The following is a 21,629-nucleotide window of genomic DNA, read 5'->3' as shown; positions in this document are numbered from 1 at the left end:
CCCAGCTCCGTCTGTACTATAATTCATGCTACTAACCAGGATGTCACCAGTCTCCCCAAAGACAAGGTGCTTGAGCTTCCTTGCTGACTCCTCCCTTCCTTTCTGGAGGGTTCTAGGCAACCAGGGATCTAATCTAAGACATTCAACTTCACCCCATCCCACTTTTCCCACAGCTGCCTCTACCAAGGGTTTTGTTTCCCTGGTCCTGCTGAGGTCCCAATCCCCAAAGACACTTCAGCCCTACTGAGGTTCTGGTGGCAAGCCAGTCCCGACCAGATCCCTTCACAAGCCTGGAGGTCCTCCCACAGACAGGGCCGGGGCAGCTGCTTCTAAGAACCTAGAGTTCTGCCAGAAGGCATGAAGATCAGGTCCATGGAATAGCCCAGCTATTTAAGCAAGAAGTGTACTAGCTGCACAGTCATGCTGCTGGCACAGGATACCTCATGCAGGTGTCACACAGGCACTTCCAACTTAACATGTGCAAAACCAAATTCTGCACATACCCGCCCCACCCCCATATCATGTGGTTTTTTTTTTTTTTTTTTTGACCAGTCTCCCAATTGCCCAGGCCAGAAACTTGGGAGATATCCTTGACTCCTCCCTCTCTCACAACATCCATATCCACCTTAGCACCAAGGCCTGCAGAGAACAGCACCTAGACATTCCTGCATCTACATGGGTCACCCTTGTCCACTGCATTATCCTCACACAGACCACATCATCTTTCACCTAGACCACAGGAGAGTCTCTGAACTGCTCTCCCTCGCAGGTCTGTTCTCCACAGAGCAGCCAAAGCAATCCTTGTAAGCCATGCACATCTAATCAAAGCTCTCCCCTGAGGGAAACCCTCCAATGTCTTATTGCTATCAGCGGATGATCCACACTGTCTGACCTGTCAGACAAGGGTCTTCGGCCCTGACCCCTGGCTGGCTCTCTAGCTCATCTGTGACTGGCCTCATTGTGGCGTGACCCAGCCATGCTGAAATATGTTCTTTCAGTTCTCTGCCCTCCCTGTCTTGCTTTCTCTTGCCTCAGGCCTTGGTACATGCTGCTCCCTCTGCCTGAAAAAACTCCTTCTCCCCTTTACCAGCTCATTCCTCAAGTCTTGGCTTACATACTATTATTCAGACAAGCTTTCCTGAGCCCCCCACCATACCCCAGACAAAGCTGGATGCTCCTTCTATGTGCTTCTATGGCATGTGTAATTCCCCCGTCAGCCCCTACCATTCTTTATTAAATTGCTTCTCAAGTCATGTCTTCCCTCCATAGGCTACAAGCAATGTGCAGGAATGGGACCTAACAATCTAATATGTGCATCTATGTGTGTCTGGTGCCTAAGGGAGCACCCAGTCATAGAAGGCGTTGAATAACTAATTGTTGACCAAATGAGTGTTATCCTGTATCAACTAGCTGGAAGTAAAGTGTTTGGAAAAAGTAAAGTTTTCCAGAAAATAGAGTTTTAACTATTTAAGTACAGCAACTTTATACTCAATGAAAAATTACAAAACAAATACTATGTGCCCAGAACTATGCTAAGCATATGGGAGACAAAGACACACAGATGTGGTCCCTGCTCTTGGGTCTCAGGAGCCTCTGGTATCCCTAATAACAGTTACGAACTCCCTCCCCAGTAAAATGTAAATAACCAAGGCATGAGAAATGTTGTACACAATTTATCTTACAGTTAAATTTTAAAAATCTTTTCAGAGATTATTTTCCCTCCCCTCCTCTCTTTCTCTCTCTCCTCTCTCCCTCTCTCCCTTTCATGCACAAAAGTTAATACCGACACCCTAAAAAGAATCAAAAGAAATCCAAATTGTGCCAATAAGATTAAAATGAAAACTATAACACAAAGTATGCTGTACCCTGGCACAAGAGGAGCAGTTACCAGGGGTGTGGACATGTGGACCCTGGGGCCAGACCACCTAGGTTTATATCTAACTCCACCACTGAGCAGCCCTATTACCTTGGGCAGTTTTATTAACTTCTCTGGGCCTCAGTCTCTTCATCTGAAAATGAAGATAATAAAACTGCCTTCCTTATATTAATGTTGGAAATATACAATGGGTTAATTCATGGAAAGTTATTAGAATAGTGCCTGTCACATAACGAGCATTCAATAAACAAAGTTATAATGATTATTATTATTGAATGTAACACTGGAATTGTGAAACACTCCTTGACATTTGGTCAACCTGACTTTTTTAAATTTAGATACCAACAAACGCTTGAAAACCCAGACTCCCAAAGGAAGGCAGTGGTATACTATATCACCACTCCCAAAGCCTACTGACAAGAGTCAGTGAATGTCAGATGTCAAAGAACGCCACCATTCTCCAAGGGTTTTCCAGCTGGATCAACACTGTATCCTTTTCTTTTTTCTTAAGTCCCTGAGGAAAACAATGTTAAGGTTTCCTTCACGAATGGCTTGTCCCCAAAGAAGGACTGTGAATCCATACTCTGTTTTCATGTTTTGCTGAGCAGAAGTTACCTTCAAAAGCAGACAGTAGGAGTGGTGACAGTGGGCAGCCTAGTCTTGTTCCTGTTCTTCAGGGGAATGCTTCCAGCTCTTGCCCATTCAGTATGATGCTGACTGTGGATCTGTCATAGACGGCTATTATTACTTTGAGGTATGTTCCTTTGATGCCTAGTTTGTTGAGGGTTTTTAGCATGAAGATATGTTGGATTTTATCGAAAGCTGTATTCACATCTATTAGTCTCTGCAGATTTCTGCTGCTGAAGACTAAGCATGACTCTGCCACTCCCAAGCTGCACAAACATTTCTTCCAGCAGGAGAAGGTTTGCAGACTTGTCCACCCACGCCTCCTCTTGTAGAAGGCAGAGTGGCTAAAAATGCCCACTTTTCAGCAACATCTATAATGGTGAATTGAAAAGTTTACCTCACTCACACAGCCAAAAATATCTGGTTAAGTAAGCCAAGTCATGAATGAATTCCTCTTTCTCTGTTTTGTGAGTTTTCCTTTCCTTTCAAAGAAAAAAAAGTAGAACTTCAGTCTGAAGTTCAGTCAGGTACTTCAAGGCTTATCCTTTGGAGAGCCAGTGAACTCCTGCGTAGTCGAAGCAGCTTTCTGTTCTGCTCCATTTCATAAAAAAAACCTCCTGAGAAGGCAGTGACTCAAGGCCTGGCTCTGATGAAATCACAGGCTGTCAAAGCAGGCTTTCAGGACCATTGCAATCTTTGACATCAATGCATGCTGACACACAAAGTCCCAGCCACAGTGACAGGTGGGCCTTCTTGTCTCATGAAACCTACAAAACCAGAAGTATTGCCAGAGAAAGCAGATGCTTCATCTGTGCACAGATAGCCTTGACATTCCTTTCAGTCAAAATTTAGCTTGGCAAAGGAACTGTCTGCCATTTTGAAGACTTTGAAATTTCTCAAAGGGTTTGCAGTATAACAATTCTTCTTGGATGCTGACAATATGCAGGTACAGATGTCAATAGGAGCTAGGTTGCACTAAAACTATCACTAGCAGTTCATGCAATGAGTTTTAAGAGAAACGGCACTGCTGCCAATTCTTTCCACGACCTGCTTCAAAATACCAGAAGACAGGTGAGCTACTCTAGAAATCACATCACTTGACACAGGAACTGCTTAATCTCCTTCCTCTGCTCCCGGCCACAACTCAGCTCAGTCATGTCTAAGTTAAGCAGCATCACCAAGTTCTCTCCTACCAGAGTGACTTCTTTTGCTTGGCAACACAATAAACAATTTTGAAGGGTATTCCAAAACAAGGCTGTTGTATTAGGGTAAACCTGAGTTTTCAAAAATTTCCGGTCTTTTTAAGTCAAGCCTTCTTCTCATAAATAAGGTCCCCTCTCCCTTATGTATCTTCTGGAGGTGGATGCTCCTTTCCCTTTGCAGATGTCATGCAACCATTGACGAGAAGCCTATTATTGCAGGCTAAATGTCTGCTTATGAAAGTAACACTAAAGATTATGTAAGCTTCACAATATATTTTTTCATTGACATTTTCCAACTTATGCTAAGATCAAATAAACACAAAAAGATGTGTATAATCATAAAGGTAAGTTACAGTTTCATAAATTCCTTTCAAATGGAACATATTCCAGACACTCTAACAGTAGACATAACATAGTGACATGAAAACTGCAATTACCCAGACATACGTAGTAGCACTTCATGTCATCCCAACCCTTTAGAGTAGAACAATGCCTTAATATAATTTAAGAAAAATAATTTGTTTCCACAGAAGATTGTTTTCAAAACAATTACAGGCTCATGCCTGTAATCCCAACACTTTGGGAAGCCAAGACGGGTGGATCACCTGAGGTCAGGAGTTTGAGACCAGCCTGGCCAACACTGCAAAACCCTGTCTCTACTAAAAATACAAAAATTGGCCGGGCGTGGTGGCGGGTGCCTGTAATCCCAGCTGCTCGGGAGGCTGAGGCAGGAAAATCACTTGAATCCGAGAGGCGAAGGCTGCAGTGAGCTGAGATTACGCCACTGCGCTTTAGCCTGGGCAACAAGAGTGAAACTCCATCTCAAAAAAGGAAAGGGAAAGGGGAAGGGGAAGGGGAAGGGGAAGGGGAAGGGGGAGGGGGAGGGGACGGGAGGGGAGGGGAGGGAAGGGAAGGGAAGGGAAGGGAAGGGGAGGGAAGGGAAGGGAAGGGAAGGGAAGGGAAGGCAGAAAAGAAAGAGACTTTGATTCTGTCTACGGCAAAGTAACTGATACTAACCATAAAAATTGGATAAAGTAACTACAATAATAAAAGCATACCAATTTAAAGAGAAAGGGCAACCAAAGAAGCCAGGATTTGAGGGCCCAAGATGCCAGAAAGAGGATAAATGTGCTGAGGTGAACTCTGCATTTGGTACTGTTTCATCTTATGACAACACAAAGTGCTGAAAGAGATGCTGGACAACTGAAACTCTCACACAGTGCCGACAGGAACGTGAAATGATACAGTCACTTTTTACCTAGGTGGTGGGCTGATAGGTGCAGCAAACCACCATGGCACACATTACCTATGTAACAAACCTGCACATCCTGCACATGTATCCCACAACTTAAAATAAAATTTTAAAAAATAATTAAAAAAAAAAAAGAAAAGAAAGAAAGAAAACAGTTTGGCAGTATCTATTAAGCTAAATATACACACACCTTACCAGCCAGCAATTTCACTCCCACACATTGCATCCAAGAAAAATGGGAGTTTATGTCTAACAAAAGCCATGTTCAAGAATGTTTGTGGCATCACTACTCATAATAGCTCCAAACCAGAAACCCAAAATATCCATCACTATTGAAAAAAATATATATATGATCTACTCATACAATGAATGGAATACTATACAAAAATGAGAAAGGAAAAAACTCCTGCTACACACAAAAACATGATAAATCTCACATATATAATGTTAAGTGAAAGAAGCCAGACAAAACGTACATATTTTATGATTCTATCTATATAAAGTTCAAAACCAGACAAAACTACCTATGGTGATAGAATCGTGGTTACATTTGTACATAGTTGATGACTTGGAGGGGGCATGAGGTAGCCTTCTGGGGTGCTGGTATGTTTTACATCTTGATCCAGATGGTGGCTACATTGTTTGTTTGCTTTGTAAAAATACACTGAGTTATAGCCTTAAGATTTGTGTACCTGATTATATGCATTTTAAAAAATTTCTTTAAAAGATAATAGACTTTAACAGATTATCGTTTAATGCAAATGTAATAACAATATAGAGACTACTGCATATATATTTTATTTTTATTTTTTATTTTTTATTTTTGAGACGGAGTCTCGCTCTTGTTGCCAAGGCTGGAGCGCAATGGCACGATCTCGGCTCACTGCAACCTCCGCCTCCCAGGTTCAAGCGATTCTCCTGCCTCAACCTCCCAAGTAGCTGGGATTACAGGCACGCGCCTCCACGCCCAGCTAATTTTTGTATTTTTAGTAGAGACGGGGTTTCACCATGTTGCCAGGCTGGTCTCGAACTCCTGACCTAGTAATCCACCCACCTCAGCCTCCCAAAGTGCTGGGATTACAGGTGTGAGCCACCACGCCCGGCCCGATTATTGCATATTTAGAAGAAAAACGTATGACAACAATACTGCAAAGAATAGGACGGAGGTAAATAGACATACACTGTTGTAAATGTCTTACATTATACATAAAATGGTATATTATCACTTGAAAGTAGACTATAAGTTTAAAATATATACTAAAAACCTTAAACCAACCACTGAAATTAAAGAAATTATACCTTATAAACCAATAAAGAAGGTAAGGTGGAATCATGAAGTGTGCTCAATTAATTAAAAAGAAGTCAGAAAAAGAAGGAAAACAGAACAAAAAATAGTGTGAACTTACTTTTTTTTTTTTTTTTTCTGAGACAGAATTTTGCTGTGTCACCCAGGCTTGAGTGCAGTGGCACAATCATGGGTCACTACAGCCTCGACCTCCTGGGTTCAAGTGATCCCCCCACCTCAGCCTCCTAGTAGCTGGGACTACAGGCATGCACCACCATGCCCAGTTAAGTTTTGTTTTGTTTTGTTTTGTTTCGTAGAGACAGAGTCTCACTATGTTAGGCTCAAGCAACCCTCCCACCTCAGCCACCCAAAGTGTTGGGATTATAGGTGTGAGCCACCATGCCTGGCCTGAACTTACTTTTTTCTCAAGTTCACACCAAACATTTACCAAGATTGACCATACTCTTAGCCACTAGTCTCAATAAATTTAAATTAAGTCATACAAAGTATGTTCTCTAACTACAATGGAATTAGAAATCAATAGCAGAGGCCGGGCACGGTGGCTCACACCTATAATCCCAGCGCTTTGGGAGGCTGACACAGGTGGATCACCTGAGGTCAGGAGTTTGAGACCAGCCTGACCAACCTGGCGAAGCCCCGTCTCTACTAAAAATACAAAAAAAAAAAATTAGCCAGAGGTGGTGGTGCATGACTGTAATCCCAGCTACTCAGGAGGCTGAGGCAGGAGAATCGCTTGAACCCAGGAAGCAAAGGGTGCAGTGAGCCGAGATCGTGCCTTTGCACTCCAGCCTTGGAAACAAGAGCGAAATCCGTCTCAAAAAAAAAAAAAAAGACAAGACAAGAAATCAATAGCAGGAATATACCTAGCCATTCCTCAAATATTTGGAAACGAAATAACACATCTTTAATAGTTCATGGGTCAAAAAGAAATCAAAAGGAAAATTAGAAAGCATTTGAATTTAATGGAAATGAAGGCCCAAAATATCAAAATGCGTGGGAGCAAAGCTAGAACAGCACTTAGAAGAAAACTTATAGCATTAGATGCCTACATTAGAAATGAAGAAAGCGCTCAAATAATTGACTTCAGCTTCTACTTAAGAAACTATAAAAGAAGAGCAAATTAAACCCAAAGTAAGCAGAAGAAAGAATATGAACTGAAATCAATGGATCAGAAAACAGAAAAGCCATAGAAAAAATAATGAAACCAAAAGCTCTCCTTGAGATCAATAAAATTAGTAAATTTTAGCTGGACTGACCAGGGAAAAAAAAGCAAAGAGATACAAATTACCAATATGAGGAATGAGAGCAGGGGACATCATGACAGATCCTACAGATATTAAAAGAATAAAAAGGGAATATTATGAACAACTTCATGGGAATAAATTTAACAACTTAGATAAAATGCACAGGCTCAATGAAAAACACAACCAAAACTCACTAAAAAAGAAACAGATAAACTGAATAGTTAGAGAAATTAAATTTGTGGTTTAAAAGCTTTCCACAATGATCTAGCAATCACTCATTGGTATTTACCCAAATGCATTGAAAACTTGTGTTCACACAGAAATCTGCACATAAATCTTTACAGAAGCTTTATTCATAATTGCCAAAACTTTGAAGCAATCAAGATATCCCTCAGTAGGTGAATGGATAAATTGTGGTATATGCAAACAATAAATTATTATTCAGCACTAAAAAGAAATGAGCTATCAAGCCATGAAAGACATGAAGAAAACATAAATGCTTATTACCAAATCAAAGAAGCCAATCTGAAAAGGCTACATACTATATGATTCTAACTATAAGACATTCTGGAAAAGGTAAAACTATAGAGATAGTGAAAAGACCAGTGGTGCCAGGGGTTAAGAGAGAGGAAGAGATGAATAGGTGGGGCACAGAGGATTTTAGAATAGTAAAACTATTCTGTATGACAGTATAATGGCAGATGCATGTGATTATATATTTGTCAAAACTGATAGAATGCACAACACCACGAATTAACTCTAATGAAAACTATGGACTTTGGGTGATGATGCTGTATCAGTGTAGGGTCTTCAATTTTAACAAATCCACTCTGGGGGAGGATGCTGATAGTGGGGGAGGCTGTGCATGTACGGGGTCAGGAGATACAGAAAGTACATTGTACTTTCTGCTCAATTTTGCTAGAAATCTGAAACTGTTCTTTTATTATTATTATTATTATTATTATTATTATTATACTTTAAGTTTTAGGGTACATGTGCACAATGTGCAGGTTTGTTACATATGTATACATGTGCCATGTTGGTGTGGTGCACCCATTAACTCGTCATTTAGCATTAGGTATATCTCCTAATGCTATCCCTCCCCACTCCCCCCACCCCACAACAGTCCCTGGTGTGTGATGTTCCCCTTCCTCTGTCCATGTGTTCTCATTGTTCAGTTCCCACCTATGAGTGAGAACATGCGGTGTTTGGTTTTTTGTCCTTGTGATAGTTTGCTGAGAATGATGGTTTCCAGCTTCATCCATGTCCCTACAAAGGACATGAACTCATCATTTTTTATGGCTGCATAGTATGCCATGGCGTATATGTACCACATTTTCTTAATCCAGTCTACCGTTGTTGGACATTTAGGTTGGTTCCAAGTCTTTGCTTTTGTGAATAGTGCCGCTATAAACATACGTGTGCATGTGTCTTTACAGCAGCATGATTTATAATCCTTTGGGTATATATCCAGTAATGGGATGGCTGGGTCAAATGGTATTTCTAGTTCTAGATCCCTGAGGAATCGCCACACTGACTTCCACAAGGGTTGAACTAGTTTACAGTCCCACCAACAGTGTAAAAGTGTTCCTATTTCTCCACATCCTCTCCAGCACCTGTTGTTTCCTGACTTTTTAATGATCGCCATTCTAACTGGTGTGAGACGGTATCTCATTGTGGTTTTGATTTGCATTGCTCTGATGGCCAGTGATGATGAGCATTTTTTCATGTGTCTTTTGGCTGCATAAATGTCTTCTTTTGAGAAGTGTCTGTTCATATCCTTTGCCCACTTTTTGATGGTGCTGTTTGTTTTTTTCTTGTAAACTTCTTTGAGTTCATTGTAGATTCTGGATATTAGCCCTTTGTCAGATGAGTAGGTTGCAAAAATTTTCTCCCATTCTGTAGGTTGCCTGTTCACTCTGATGGTAGTTTCTTTTGCTGTGCAGAAGCTCTTTAGTTTAATTAGATCCCATTTGTCAATTTTGGCTTTTGTTGCCTTGCCTTTGGTGTTTTAGACATGAAGTCCTTGCCCATGCCTATGTCCTGAATGGTATTGCCTAGGTTTTCTTCTAGGGTTTTTATGGTTTTAGGTCTAACATTTAAGTTTTTAATCCACCTTGAATTAATTTTTGTATAAGGTGTAAGGAAGGGATCCAGTTTCAGCTTTCTACATATGGCTAGCCAGTTTTCCCACCACCATTTATTAAATAGGGAATCCTTTCCCCATTGCTTGTTTTTGTCAGGTTTGTCAAAGATCAGATGGTTGTAGATATGCGGCATTATTTCTGAGGGCTCTGTTCTGTTCCATTGGTCTATATCTCTGTTTTGGTACCAGTACCATGCTGTTTTGGTTACTGTAGCCTTGTAGTATAGTTTGAAGTCAGGTAGCGTGATGCCTCCAGCTTTGTTCTTTTGGCTTAGGATTGACTTGGCGATGTGGGCTCTTTTTTGGTTCCATATGAACTTTAAAGTAGTTTTTCCAATTCTGTGAAGAAAGTCATTGGTAGCTTGATGGGGATGGCATTGAATCTATAAATTACCTTGGGCAGTATGGCCATTTTCACGATATTGATTCTTCCTACCCATGAGCATGGAATGTTCTTCCATTTGTTTGTATCCTCTTTTATTTCATTGAGCAGTGGTTTGTAGTTCTCCTTGAAGAGGTCCTTCACATCCCTTGTAAGTTGGATTCTTAGGTATTTTATTCTTTTTGAAGCAATTGTGAATGGGAGTTCACTCATGATTTGGCTCTCTGTTTGTCTGTTATTGGTGTATAAGAATGCTTGTGATTTTTGTACATTGATTTTGTATCCTGAGACTTTACTGAAGTTGCTTATCAGCTTGAGGAGATTTTGGGCTGAGACGATGGGGTTTTCTAGATATACAATCATGTCATCTGCAAACAGGGACAATTTGACTTCCTCTTTCCCTAATTGAATACCCTTTATTTCCTTCTCCTGCCTGATTGCCCTGGCCAGAACTTCCAACACTATGTTGAACAGGAGTGGTGAGAGAGGGCATCACTGTCTTATGCCTGTTTTCAAAGGGAATGCTTCCAGTTTTTGCCCATTCAGTATGATATTGGCTGTGGGTTTCTCATAGATAGCTCTTATTATTTTGAGATACGTCCCATCAATACCTAATTTATTGAGAGTTTTTAGCATGAAACGTTGTTGAATTTTGTCAAAGGCCTTTTCTGCATCTATTGAGATAATCATATGGTTTTTGTCTTTGGTTCTGTTTATATGCTGGATTACATTTATTGATTTGTGTATGTTGAACCAGCCTTGCATCCGAGGGACAAAGCCCACTTGATCATGGTGGATAAGCTTTTTGATGTGCTGCTGGATTCGGTTTGCCAGTATTTTATTGAGGATTTTTGCATCGATGTTCATCAAGGATATTGGTCTAAAATTCTCTTTTTTGGTTGTGTCTCTGCCAGGCTTTGGTATCAGGATGACGCTGGCCTCATAAAATGAGTTAGGGAGGATTCCCTCTTTTTCTATTGATTGGAATAGTTTCAGAAGGATTGGTACCAGCTCCTCTTTGTACCTCTGGTAGAATTCAGCTGTGAATCCATCTGGTCCTGGACTTTTTTTGATTGGTAAGCTATTGATTATTGCCTCAATTTCAGAACCTGTTATTGGTCTATTCAGAGATTCAACTTCTTCCTGGTTTAGTCTTGGGAGGATGTATGTGTCGAGGAATTTATCCATTTCTTCTAGATTTTCTAGTTTACTTGCGTAGAGGTGTTTATAGTATTCTCTGATGGTAGTTTGTATTTCTGTGGGATCGGTGGTGATATCCCCTTTATCATTTTTTATTGCATCTATTTGATTCTTCTCTCTTTTCTTCTTTATCAGTCTTGCTAGTGGTCTATCAATTTTGTTGATCTTTTCAAAAAAAACCAGCTCCTGGATTCATTGATTTTTTGAAGGGTTTTTTGTGTCTCTATTTCCTTCAGTTCTGCTCTGACCTTACTTATTTCTTGCCTTCTGCTAGCTTTTGAATGTGTTTGCTCTTGCTTTTCTAGTTCTTTTAATTGTGATGTTAGGGTGTCAATTTTAGATCTTTCCTGCTTTCTCTTGTGGCCATTCAGTGCTATAAATTTCCCTCTACACACTGCTTTGAATGTGTCCCAGAGATTCTGGTATGTTGTGTCTTTGTTCTCGTTGGTTTCAAAGAACATCTTTATTTCTGCCTTCATTCCATTATTTACCCAGTAGTCATTCAGGAGCAGGTTGTTCAGTTTCCACGTAGTTGAGTGGTTTTGAGTGAGTTTCTTAATCCTGAGTTCTAGTTTGATTACACTGTGGTCTGAGAGACAGTTTCTTATAATTTCTGTTCTTTTACATTTGCTGAGGAGTGCTTTACTTCCAACTATGTGGTCAATTTTGGAGTAGGTGTGGTGTGGTGCTGAAAAGAATGTATATTCTGTTGATTTGGGGTGGAGAGTTCTGTAGATGTCTATTAGGTCCGCTTGGTGCAGAGCTGAGTTCAATTCCTGGGTATCCTTGTTAACTTTCTGTCTCGTTGATTTGTCTAATGTTGACCGTGGGGTGTTAAAGTCTCCTGTTATTATTGTGTGGGAGTCTAAGTCTCTTTGTAGGTCACTAAGGACTTGCTTTATGAATCTGGGTGCTCCTGTATTGGGTGCATATATATTTAGGATAGTTAGCTCTTCTTGTTGAATTGATCCCTTTACCATTATGTAACGGCCTTCTTTGTCTCTTTTGATCTTTGTTGGTTTAAAGTCTGTTTTATCGGAGACTAGGATTGCAACCCTGCCTTTTTTTGTTTTCCATTTGCTTGGTAGATCTTCCTCCATCCCTTTACTTTGAGCCTATGTGTGTCTCTGCACGTGAGATGGGTTTCCTGAATACAGCACACCGATGGGTCTTGACTCTTTATCCAATTTGCCAGTCTGTGTCTTTTAATTGGAGCATTTAGCCCATTTACATTTAAAGTTAATATTGTTATGTGTGAATTTGATCCTGTCATTATGATGTTAGCTGGTTATTTTGCTCGTTAGTTGATGCAGTTTCTTCCTAGCCTTGATGGTCTTTACAATTTGGCATGTTTTTGCAGTGGGTGGTACTGGTTGTTCCTTTCCATGTTTAGTGCTTCCTTCAGGAGCTCTTCTAGGACAGGCCTGGTGGTGACAAAATCTCTCAGCATTTGCTTGTCTGTAAAGGATTTTATTTCTCCTTCACTTATGAAGCTTAGTTTGGCTGGATATGAAATTCTGGGTTGAAAATTCTTTTCTTTAAGAACGTTGAATATTGGTCCCCACTCTCTTCTGGCTTGTAGAGTTTCTGCTGAGAGATCAGCTGTTAGTCTGATGGGCTTCCCTTTGTGGGTAATCCGACCTTTCTCTCTGGCTGCCCTTAACATTTTTTCCTTTATTTCAACTTTGGTGAATCTGACAATTATGTGTCTTGGAGTTGCTCTTCTCGAGGAGTATCTTTGTGGCGTTCTCTGTATTTCCTGAATTTGAATGTTGGCCTGTCTTGCTAGATTGGGGAAGTTCTCCTGGATAATATCCTGCAGAGTGTTTTCCAACTTGGTTCCATTCTCCCTGTCACTTTCAGGTACACCAATCAGACGTAGATTTGGTCTTTTCACATAGTCCCATATTTCTTGGAGGCTTTGTTCATTTATTTTTATTCTTTTTTCTCTAAACTTCTCTTCTCGCTTCATTTCATTCATTTCGTCTTCCATCACTGATACTGTTTCTTTCAGTTGATCACATCAGCTACTGAGGCTTCTGCATTCATCACATAGCTCTCGTGCCTTGGTTTTCAGCTCCATCAGGTCCTTTAAGGACTTCTCTGCATTGGTTATTCTAGTTATCCATTCGTCTAATTTTTTTTTCAAAGCTTTTAACTTCTTTGCCATTGGTTCAAATTTCCTCCTGTAGCTTGGAGTAGTTTGATCGTCTGACGCCTTCTTCTCTCAACTCGTCAAAGTCATTCTCTGTCCAGCTTTGTTCCGTTGCTGGTGAGGAGCTGTGTTCCTTTGGAGAAGGAGAGGCGCTCTGATTTTTTAGAGTTTCCAGTTTTTCTGCTCTGTTTTTTTCCCATCTTTGTGGTTTTATCTACCTTTGGTCTTTGATGATGGTGACGTACAGATGGGTTTTTGGTGTGGATGTTCTTTCTGTTTGTTAGTTTTCCTGCTAACAGACAGGACCCTCAGCTGCAGGTCTGTTGGAGTTTGCTAGAGGTCCACGCTAGACCCTGTTTGCCTGGGTTTCAGCAGTGGTGGCTGCAGAACAGCAGATATTGGTGAACCGCAAACGCTGCTGCCTGATCGTTCCTCTGGAAGTTTTGTCTCAGAGGAGTGCTCAGCCTTGTGAGGTGTCAGTCCGCCCCTACTGTGGGATGCCTCCCAGTTAGGCTACTCGGGGGTCAGGGACCCACTTGAGGAGCCAGTCTGCCCGTTCTCAAGCTGCATGCTGGGAGAACCACTACTTTCTTCAAAGCTCAATTGGAAATGCAGAAATCACCCGTCTTCTGCGTCGCTCACGCTGGGAGCTGTAGACCGGAGCTAAAGTGGAAGCTTTTTACTCTAAAACTGTTATTAAAAATAAACTCTATTTAAAAGAAAAAAAAAAAAAACTTTCCACAGAGAAAACTCCAGACCTAGGTGGCTCTACTGGTGATATCTACCAAATATTTAAGAAAGACTCATACTAATTCTATACAAACTCTTCTTGAAAACTGAAAAGGAAGGAATACTTCTCAACTCATTTTGTGAGGGCAGCATTATGCTGATACCAAAACCAGACAAAAACTTTACAGGAAAAGAAAAATATGGATCAATATTCCCCATTATGAACACAGATGCAGAAATTCTAAACACAATTTTAACAAATCAAATCCAACAATATACAAAAAAGATAATTCATCACAACCAAGTGGGGTTTACCACAGCAATACAAGGTTGGTTTAATAGTCAAAAATCAATCAATGTAATTCTCTAAAGTAACAGACTGAAAAAGAAAAACCATATGATTATGTCAATAGATGCAGGAAAAGCATTTGATAAAACTCAAATACCCATTCCAGACTAAACTCTTAGTAAATTAGGAATACAAGGAAATTTCCTCAACCTGATAAAAAGACCTCTATGAAAAAACTTACTGCTAACAGCAAACATCATCCTTAATGAGTAAAGACCACTTTTCTTCTAAGATCAGGACCACGCCAAGAATATCTGCACTCACCACTTCTACCCAACACTGTACTAGAGGCTGTAGCCCATACAACAAGGCAAGAAAAAGAAACAATAGCATCCAGTTCAGAAAGAAACAAGACTGTCATTATTCACAGAGGCATCATCATCTGTGTAGAAAATCCTACATATATTTGGCAAAAGATGTATAAGGCCTATACAATGCAAACTATACAACATTACTAAAATAAATTAGAGAAGACCTACATACATGAGGTGATATACTGTGTTATGAGTCCTTAATACATGGAGTTACATTGTGTTTCATAGTTCAGGTGATGCAATATCGTTAAACTGTCAATTCTCCCCAAATGGATCTACAGATTCAACACAATCACAATCAAAATCCCAGCAGACTTCTTTGGTAAAACTTAACAAGTTGATCCTAAAATGCATATTGAAATGCCAAGGATTAGAATAGTCAGAACAATTTTGAAACAGAGTAACAAACTTTAAGGATGTACACTACCTAATTTCAAGAACAGTGGAAGGAGTGGAAGAGGAGGAAGGGATTGCAAAGAGGTATTAAAAAATTTTGGGGGTGACGGGTATGTTCATTATATTGAGATGGTGATGGTTTTACAGATACATACATATCAAATTGTTGACTTTAGTATGCATAGTTTATGATATGTAAATTATACCTCAATAACACTGAAAATAATCTCATGCTGTCCTCATGTCCAATTCTTTTGAGGTAGTCATATTATAATTTCCATTTTACTGATACAGAAACTGAGACTCAGAGAGGCTAAGTGACTTGACCATGGTCACAGAGATAGAAAGCCAGGTCCTTCTCTCTCTAGAGCCCAAGCTCTTAAGCTTTAAGCCATACAGGTGGAAATGCTTTTCTACACACCTGTCATTCATCAAACAAGTATTGACAAGTATTGATCCTGTCATGTACCAGACACTGCTTACTCACTGCTTGCCATAAGGGATATAGCAATGACAGATGAGGTCCTACCCTTGGGAAGCTTTACATACTGCTGAGCCCAGAGCCCTTCTCAGCTTGACTTATTAGCGCTGCCTATTGCTTTTCTCCTTATTACATCCCTGACTTCTCTCAAAAATTAAGAAACAATTTGTGAGTTTCTGCCATGTGCAAGGCCCATTCTAGGCCCCCTCTTACACAATCTTCTTAACCATCATAACACTATGAGATGGGTATCATTTCCACTTTACAGAGAAGAAAACAGAGACACAGAAAGATGAGAGAACTTGCCTATGATCACACAGCTACAGAGTAGCAGAGCCAAGTTTCAAATGCAGACCTTCCTGCCTCCAAAACTTATGATCCTCTCACTACCCCAAACTTCCTGGGATCAAGCAGTTGTTCCTATGACAAGAGTTCAAACAAACCCTCTTTTCCTTGCAGACAAAAATCCCAACCAGGCGCCAAGTCCCCATGGATGAAAACAGCTGTTCACCAAAGGCTCTGTTTTGTGTTATTTATTCACTTAAAAGGAAATTTGGTTTCTAACCAATACTAATGTCATATCCATGCTCAAGAAGGAAAAAAAAAAATGAGTCTCAAAGTTGCAAAGTGTTGGACCAAATGTGCTGCTGGCCTGTGTGTGCAGCCAGTTCAGACTCCTGCCCCAGTAGCCTCTCCCCACCCTTCAGGCAGGTCTTGTCCTGCAGCTCAGAGAGGAACTCCAGCCCCTACTTTTATCTCCACCATGAAATGAATGGAGTTGGGGGAATTCCTTTTCTACTCTGTTTCCATTGTGACAAGAAACTGTTAAAACAGACCAATTCCTAGAAAATGCGCAAATAACAAATGTGAACTCAGAGCGGTAACAAATTAGACAGCTGTTTAGCCTTTGGGTGCTAAGTAACAATAGCTCTAATGAGTCTTATGCTGGGAGCCATCCTTTCTATGCCTTGGCCCCAACTTGTGGACACCAAGACTGCCCCTACTACCTAATCCAGTTTTTTGAACAAAGAGAGGCAGATAGCATAGAAGTGGAAAGGATTTAAGGGATTTTAGTATTATTACTACTGCTACATCCTAAATGTATTCGACAAATAACAAACAACATCAGGCACTGCATTAGATCACAGGAGTCAGGGATGAAGAGTACTGGCATGATCTCTGCATTCCTGGAGTTCACAAACCAGGAGGGAGACAGACTTTGAATTCATAATTCAAACTTTTAAAAGTCGTAATATTTCAGTATGAGGGTGAAAAGTGCCATATGTAAGAAGTATGAGGCGGCTATGAGAGGGAGCATGAGAAGGAGGAGCACTACCTCAGAGCTCTGACTGCTCATCATCTCCCAGAGGCAGAGCAGAGCATTCCAGGCAGAGGGCACAACCTGTGCAGAGGTGCTGAGACAGGAGTGAACACCAGGGAGGCTGTGGTGTGCACACAAAGTGGTGAACTGGAGCAGGAGAGAGTCGGGAGGTCTGCTGCTGGCCTATTTCACAGAGCCTGGGAGGCTGCATGAAGGCGGATCTGCATCCTAGGAGCAGTAGGGAGCCACAGAGGGCTCTAAGCAGGGCAGGGACATGGTCAGACTTTGGCTTTAGAAAGATGTCTCTGGTTCCAAAGAGGAGGCTGGGGGATGGAACTCAATGTGAGGAGACATGAAAAGGCTGCTGCCATCATTCAGAGGAGGGGTGGCAGTGGATTAGACTAGGCTGGTGTAGCAGAGAGAGATGGTCTGAGAAAACTGCCCAGCATGTGACCTGAGAGAGGGGTTTTAATGATGTCAGCGAAACCAATTTCCACTTTACAAATGACTGCCTGCTGGCCACGTTATTCCCTCTCCGAGGGCCAAACACTGATTCCAAGGAGCAGCAAAGACACACAGGGTTTGTCTGACGTCCAACATTGACCTCGGCTTTCTGGAATGCCCGCTTCTTCAGAGCAGGCAAACGGCATCCAGACAAAAGGCCAGAAGGTCAGGTTCCTGGACCCACAGGCAGTGTTTTCCTGAACTGCAACGTGTCATGTGGCCTGGAGGAAACTGTGGACTTCTGCAAGGAGTCTTCCATTCTGGCAGGCCAGCCTTTCTGTAAACCAGAAAAGGACCCAACAGATACTGGTCAAGTCAAGCTCAAGGTCTCAAGCTCCAGCCTGATGAAGGGAGGGTGAAATCGAATCCCCTAGAGTAAGTGTCCCACAGGAATATGTATTTTATCTGCAGAATGCCTCCTTTGTCCCAAAACATTTCTGTCAATGCTGCTCCCACCTCCTCATTCTAACCAGAACTGCCTTTTCCTTAAAACACACTTAGGAGGAACTTAGCAGGTTCCCTCCAGGGCCACAGACAATGAGGAAGAGGGAGAGGACCAGCAGGCCCACCCAGACCACCCCTGGCCTGCCTTTCACTAACAATGAGCACCTGGTCTGTGCCTCAAACCCAGGAATAAATACTGAGGATGTTCTGGTTCCTCACCTCCAAGGCCCACAGTCGAGGCCCACAGCTTGTCTTCTGGGAGGCCCAAGCTGGGTCCTGACCCTCTACTTCCCCTCCACGCTGTTGTCTGCTCTCCACCATGATGCTCCCTTGCCTGTAGCTCTGGCTCGAGTCTTCCCCTCCTCCCATTCTCCTGTTGTCATCTCCAAACACTTCACTAAACTTCTCACTTCTGGGTGCCCCCATGCCTCAACCTCTTCTGTGCTCCACAAAGGCACCGCCATCACACCTTCAAGCAGTCACCAGAGCCGCCCCACCTCAAAGACCCTGAACTCTGAAATCCTCCTCCCTCCATTATTTCCTGGCTTCCCTCCTCTTCCCCTAACAAATCTGTGCTTTGCTCTCTTCTTGACTTTTGGTCCTTCAGCGGTGATGATGATGATGATGATGATGATGATGATGATGATGATGATGATAAGATGGGGTCTTGCTATGTTGCCCAGGCTGGCCTCAAACTCTTAGGCTCAAGTGGTCCTCCCACCTTGGCCTCCTGAGTCCTTCAGCCTTTTTTCAGGCCATCAGCTGTCTCTGGCCCTTCTGGCCTCCCTCCCTACAGGCAAAACATTGCTGATCACCCTGCTTGACTTAACTAGGCCTCCTCCTACCTCTAGGCCCACTTTCTCTGCATCCTTCCTTGCCCCTTGTTCTTCCTTCTGCTCCCTAAGTGGACAGCCCACTTTTCTCCAGGCACAACTACAGCCTGCTTCCTCTCATCTTGGCCCTCGCAGCAGCCTCACAACCAGTATAACATCCGGCCCTGCCCTTCTCTCCAGTGTGACCACCTTGCCTCATGCAGACTGCTGCAAAATCCTCCTAACTAGTCTCCCTGACTACAGTTGGTTCTGTCTCCAGTGAAATGAATGTCTTAAAATACAAATCTGTCCATGGTGCTCCCCTTTTAAAATCCTTCAGAGGGCTGGGTATGGTGGCATACACCTGTAGTCCCAGCTACTTGGGAGGCTAAGGCGGGAGGATTGCTTCAGCCCAGGAGTTTGAGGCTGCAGTGAGCTATGATCATGTCATTGCACTTTAGCCTGGGCAACACAGCAAGACTTTGTCTCTATTTTCTGTTTTTTTAAATCTCTCAGTGAATGCCCAGGGCTAACAACATAAAGCTCAAACTCCTTAGTCAGGCACGTCTAAGCCTCCCTTCCAAGCCTCACTGCCCTCTCCTGCCCAACTCAAACTGCCTGGCCCAACCTGGCTCTCTTGACATGTGTCCACGCTCCTCAAAGATGCCAGGCCGTGTATGTCCAGGTTTCAGTGCAAGGCCTCTGAATCTCTCGCCCCCACCAGGCTTGGGGCTCTTTCTTTCTTGCCACCTCCTTTGCTGCTGACCTCACCATTGGTCCTTGTATTTCCTGGCCATTCATCCTCTGGATTTTGGTCCTGGTCTTGCAGGAGAGACCTAGATACACTTCTCCCGTCATGACAGACTTCTCACTGTTCTCCAAACACCCACATGCAACTGAATCTTTCTGCTTTTGCAATGCTCTTGGCCACCCCGTTCTCCTGGCTTCCTTATTCAAACATCCCTTCTGTGGGACATGTTCCTTGCCTTCTGCCCATCCCCACCCTCACTCTCTCCTTGATATGCTAGCCCCCCTACCCCTGAATACTTCTTGTTTACTATTTATTTACGTATCTGCCTGACTCAGGTTGGATTGTGCCGAGGTCCCCTTCATCATCTCTCCAACATTTAGCACAGTAGACTGATGAATGAGTAAATAAGTGAAGGCAGGGCTGACTACTGGGAAATCTGACAGTGGAGATGGAACAATGTTGGCAGGGGCAGTTAGAAGCCTGGAAAAAACACAAGCACTTAGGAAAGCTTTCCACCTCACTGAAATTGGTACCCACTGCAGTTCGTTTCCATCACACTGAGGCCCACTGTACACCCATGACCCAGCTGCCAGTCAGCAAGGGAATGAAACACTGACTTCTGGTAAGCCTCTGGCATGCACCAGTATCCATAGCAATGATGCCCTGGCAGAGCACAGAACTGAGGGAAGAACAGGTTCTCCTTTTCTTCTCTCAAGAACACCAGGCACCAAAAGTAGTATTAAATTTTGCTGAGCACATCACCTGTCTTTTCAAAGGGTTATTCATTCTGCCTGAAATTCCCTTTCCAACTGCCCCCCATGGGACTCCCCAAATCACCAATAAGAGATGATCTCTCTCAGCCTTCAAGGCCTAGTGATAATGTTGCAACCCCAAGACTGAGTGAGTTCCCCACATGATGTTTGCAGGGCCCCTAGGGCACCATGGTGTATGTCTTGTTCTAGACCTCAGCCTCCCAGCTATCCAGGGCACCAGGATGTGAACCTAGCTCTGAAGGATCCCAGGTACCATGCTCTTAAACACTCTGCTACACAGGTATCTCCTCCTCTGGGGCACTGGCTCCTGCACAGGCATCACCTGAATATTCTGAGCAACAACCTCCCATCTGTAACCCACAGTGCCTACTCAAACTATACATTGGTGAAATGATAGCCACGCGTGACTAGGAACTTGCTTTGTACAGGCACCGTACTAGGTTTTTACATGCCCACTGTAAGGTAAAAGCTATGATTTCCACCCCCTGCCAACTTTACACATGAGAAGATCAAGGCATAAAGAAAATACATGACTTGTCCTAAGTCTCCAAGCTAGAGGGGTGAGGCTGGGACTAACCTCAGCTTCATCAGATCAAAGTTCATGCTCTTCAAGCTGTGCGGCTTTAACAGACCCAGCAGCTCAGCTCTGACAGAACCCTGGGCTCAATAAAGCACAGGCTGTGCCCATTTTCAGCACATTCTAAGAACAGCAGTTCCCCCTTGATGCTGCTCCATGTTAAAACTAATGACAAAAACAGTTCTGACATTTAGACCAGCCTCTGAGATACTGCTGCGCTGCGTTGGAGTTCCCAACTCCATAGGCTGGGAACTGGGCATACTGACAGACAGATTTGGTAAGGAGCTCTGGTAGAGACAAAACACCACCTTGAAAACATACCCTTTTAGAAGGCTGCTGCCACCAGGACCTTCAGACAGACCTCCTTTACAATGCAGCCCTTGCCCCGAGCCCTGGCAGCCATGAATCCACCCAGGAATCTACCCTGCAACCCAATCCACCACAGCGGCAATGGGGTTCTAGGCCATAACTTCTAAGTTCAACACAGCTGTGAGATATTATGCTACAAAGCCATATCTGCATTAATACATCAATTTTTGATAAACTTGGTCACTCGTTAGAGTCACCAGGGGACAGGGCAATTACGGTTCCATATTTTTAACTTCCATTTTCCTTACTCTCTGCCAATCCTTAACTCACCGTCTGCCTGGCTTCCTCTAAGCCCTGAAAGGATGTTCTTTGTGGTCCCCCTTGCAGAAACCAGCTGAAGTCATGAAAAGCCACAGCTCCACCCTCAGTTATCAACTGCATTTGGAAATGTGAATCTTCAAAAGCCTGAGCTCACCAGG

The 21,629-nt window shown here is 42.6% G+C and overlaps 1 protein-coding gene across 18 annotated transcripts in view; it reads right to left on the bottom strand.

The window, feature by feature from the left end:
• Positions 1–21,629, bottom strand: part of RALGPS1 (Ral GEF with PH domain and SH3 binding motif 1) — a 313,313-nt gene that overhangs the window by 217,571 nt on the left and 74,113 nt on the right. For 2 of the 18 annotated variants that reach the window (XM_054520663.2, XM_054520662.2), the window contains exon 5: positions 12,408–17,761. The exons of the other annotated variants lie outside the window; for them this stretch is intronic. In XM_054520663.2, the coding sequence (XP_054376638.1) occupies positions 17,651–17,761 (111 nt within the window). In that variant the 3' untranslated portion in view covers positions 12,408–17,650. Of the gene's footprint in view, positions 1–12,407; positions 17,762–21,629 lie in introns of those variants that run through there. 18 annotated transcript variants of the gene reach the window in all.

Source organism: Pongo abelii, chromosome 13, assembly GCF_028885655.2.
Source record: "Pongo abelii isolate AG06213 chromosome 13, NHGRI_mPonAbe1-v2.0_pri, whole genome shotgun sequence".
Taxonomy (NCBI): Eukaryota; Metazoa; Chordata; class Mammalia; order Primates; family Hominidae; genus Pongo; species Pongo abelii.
The sequence above is the reverse complement of the archived record's forward strand: the minus strand, read 5'-3'. Positions and strand labels throughout refer to the sequence as shown.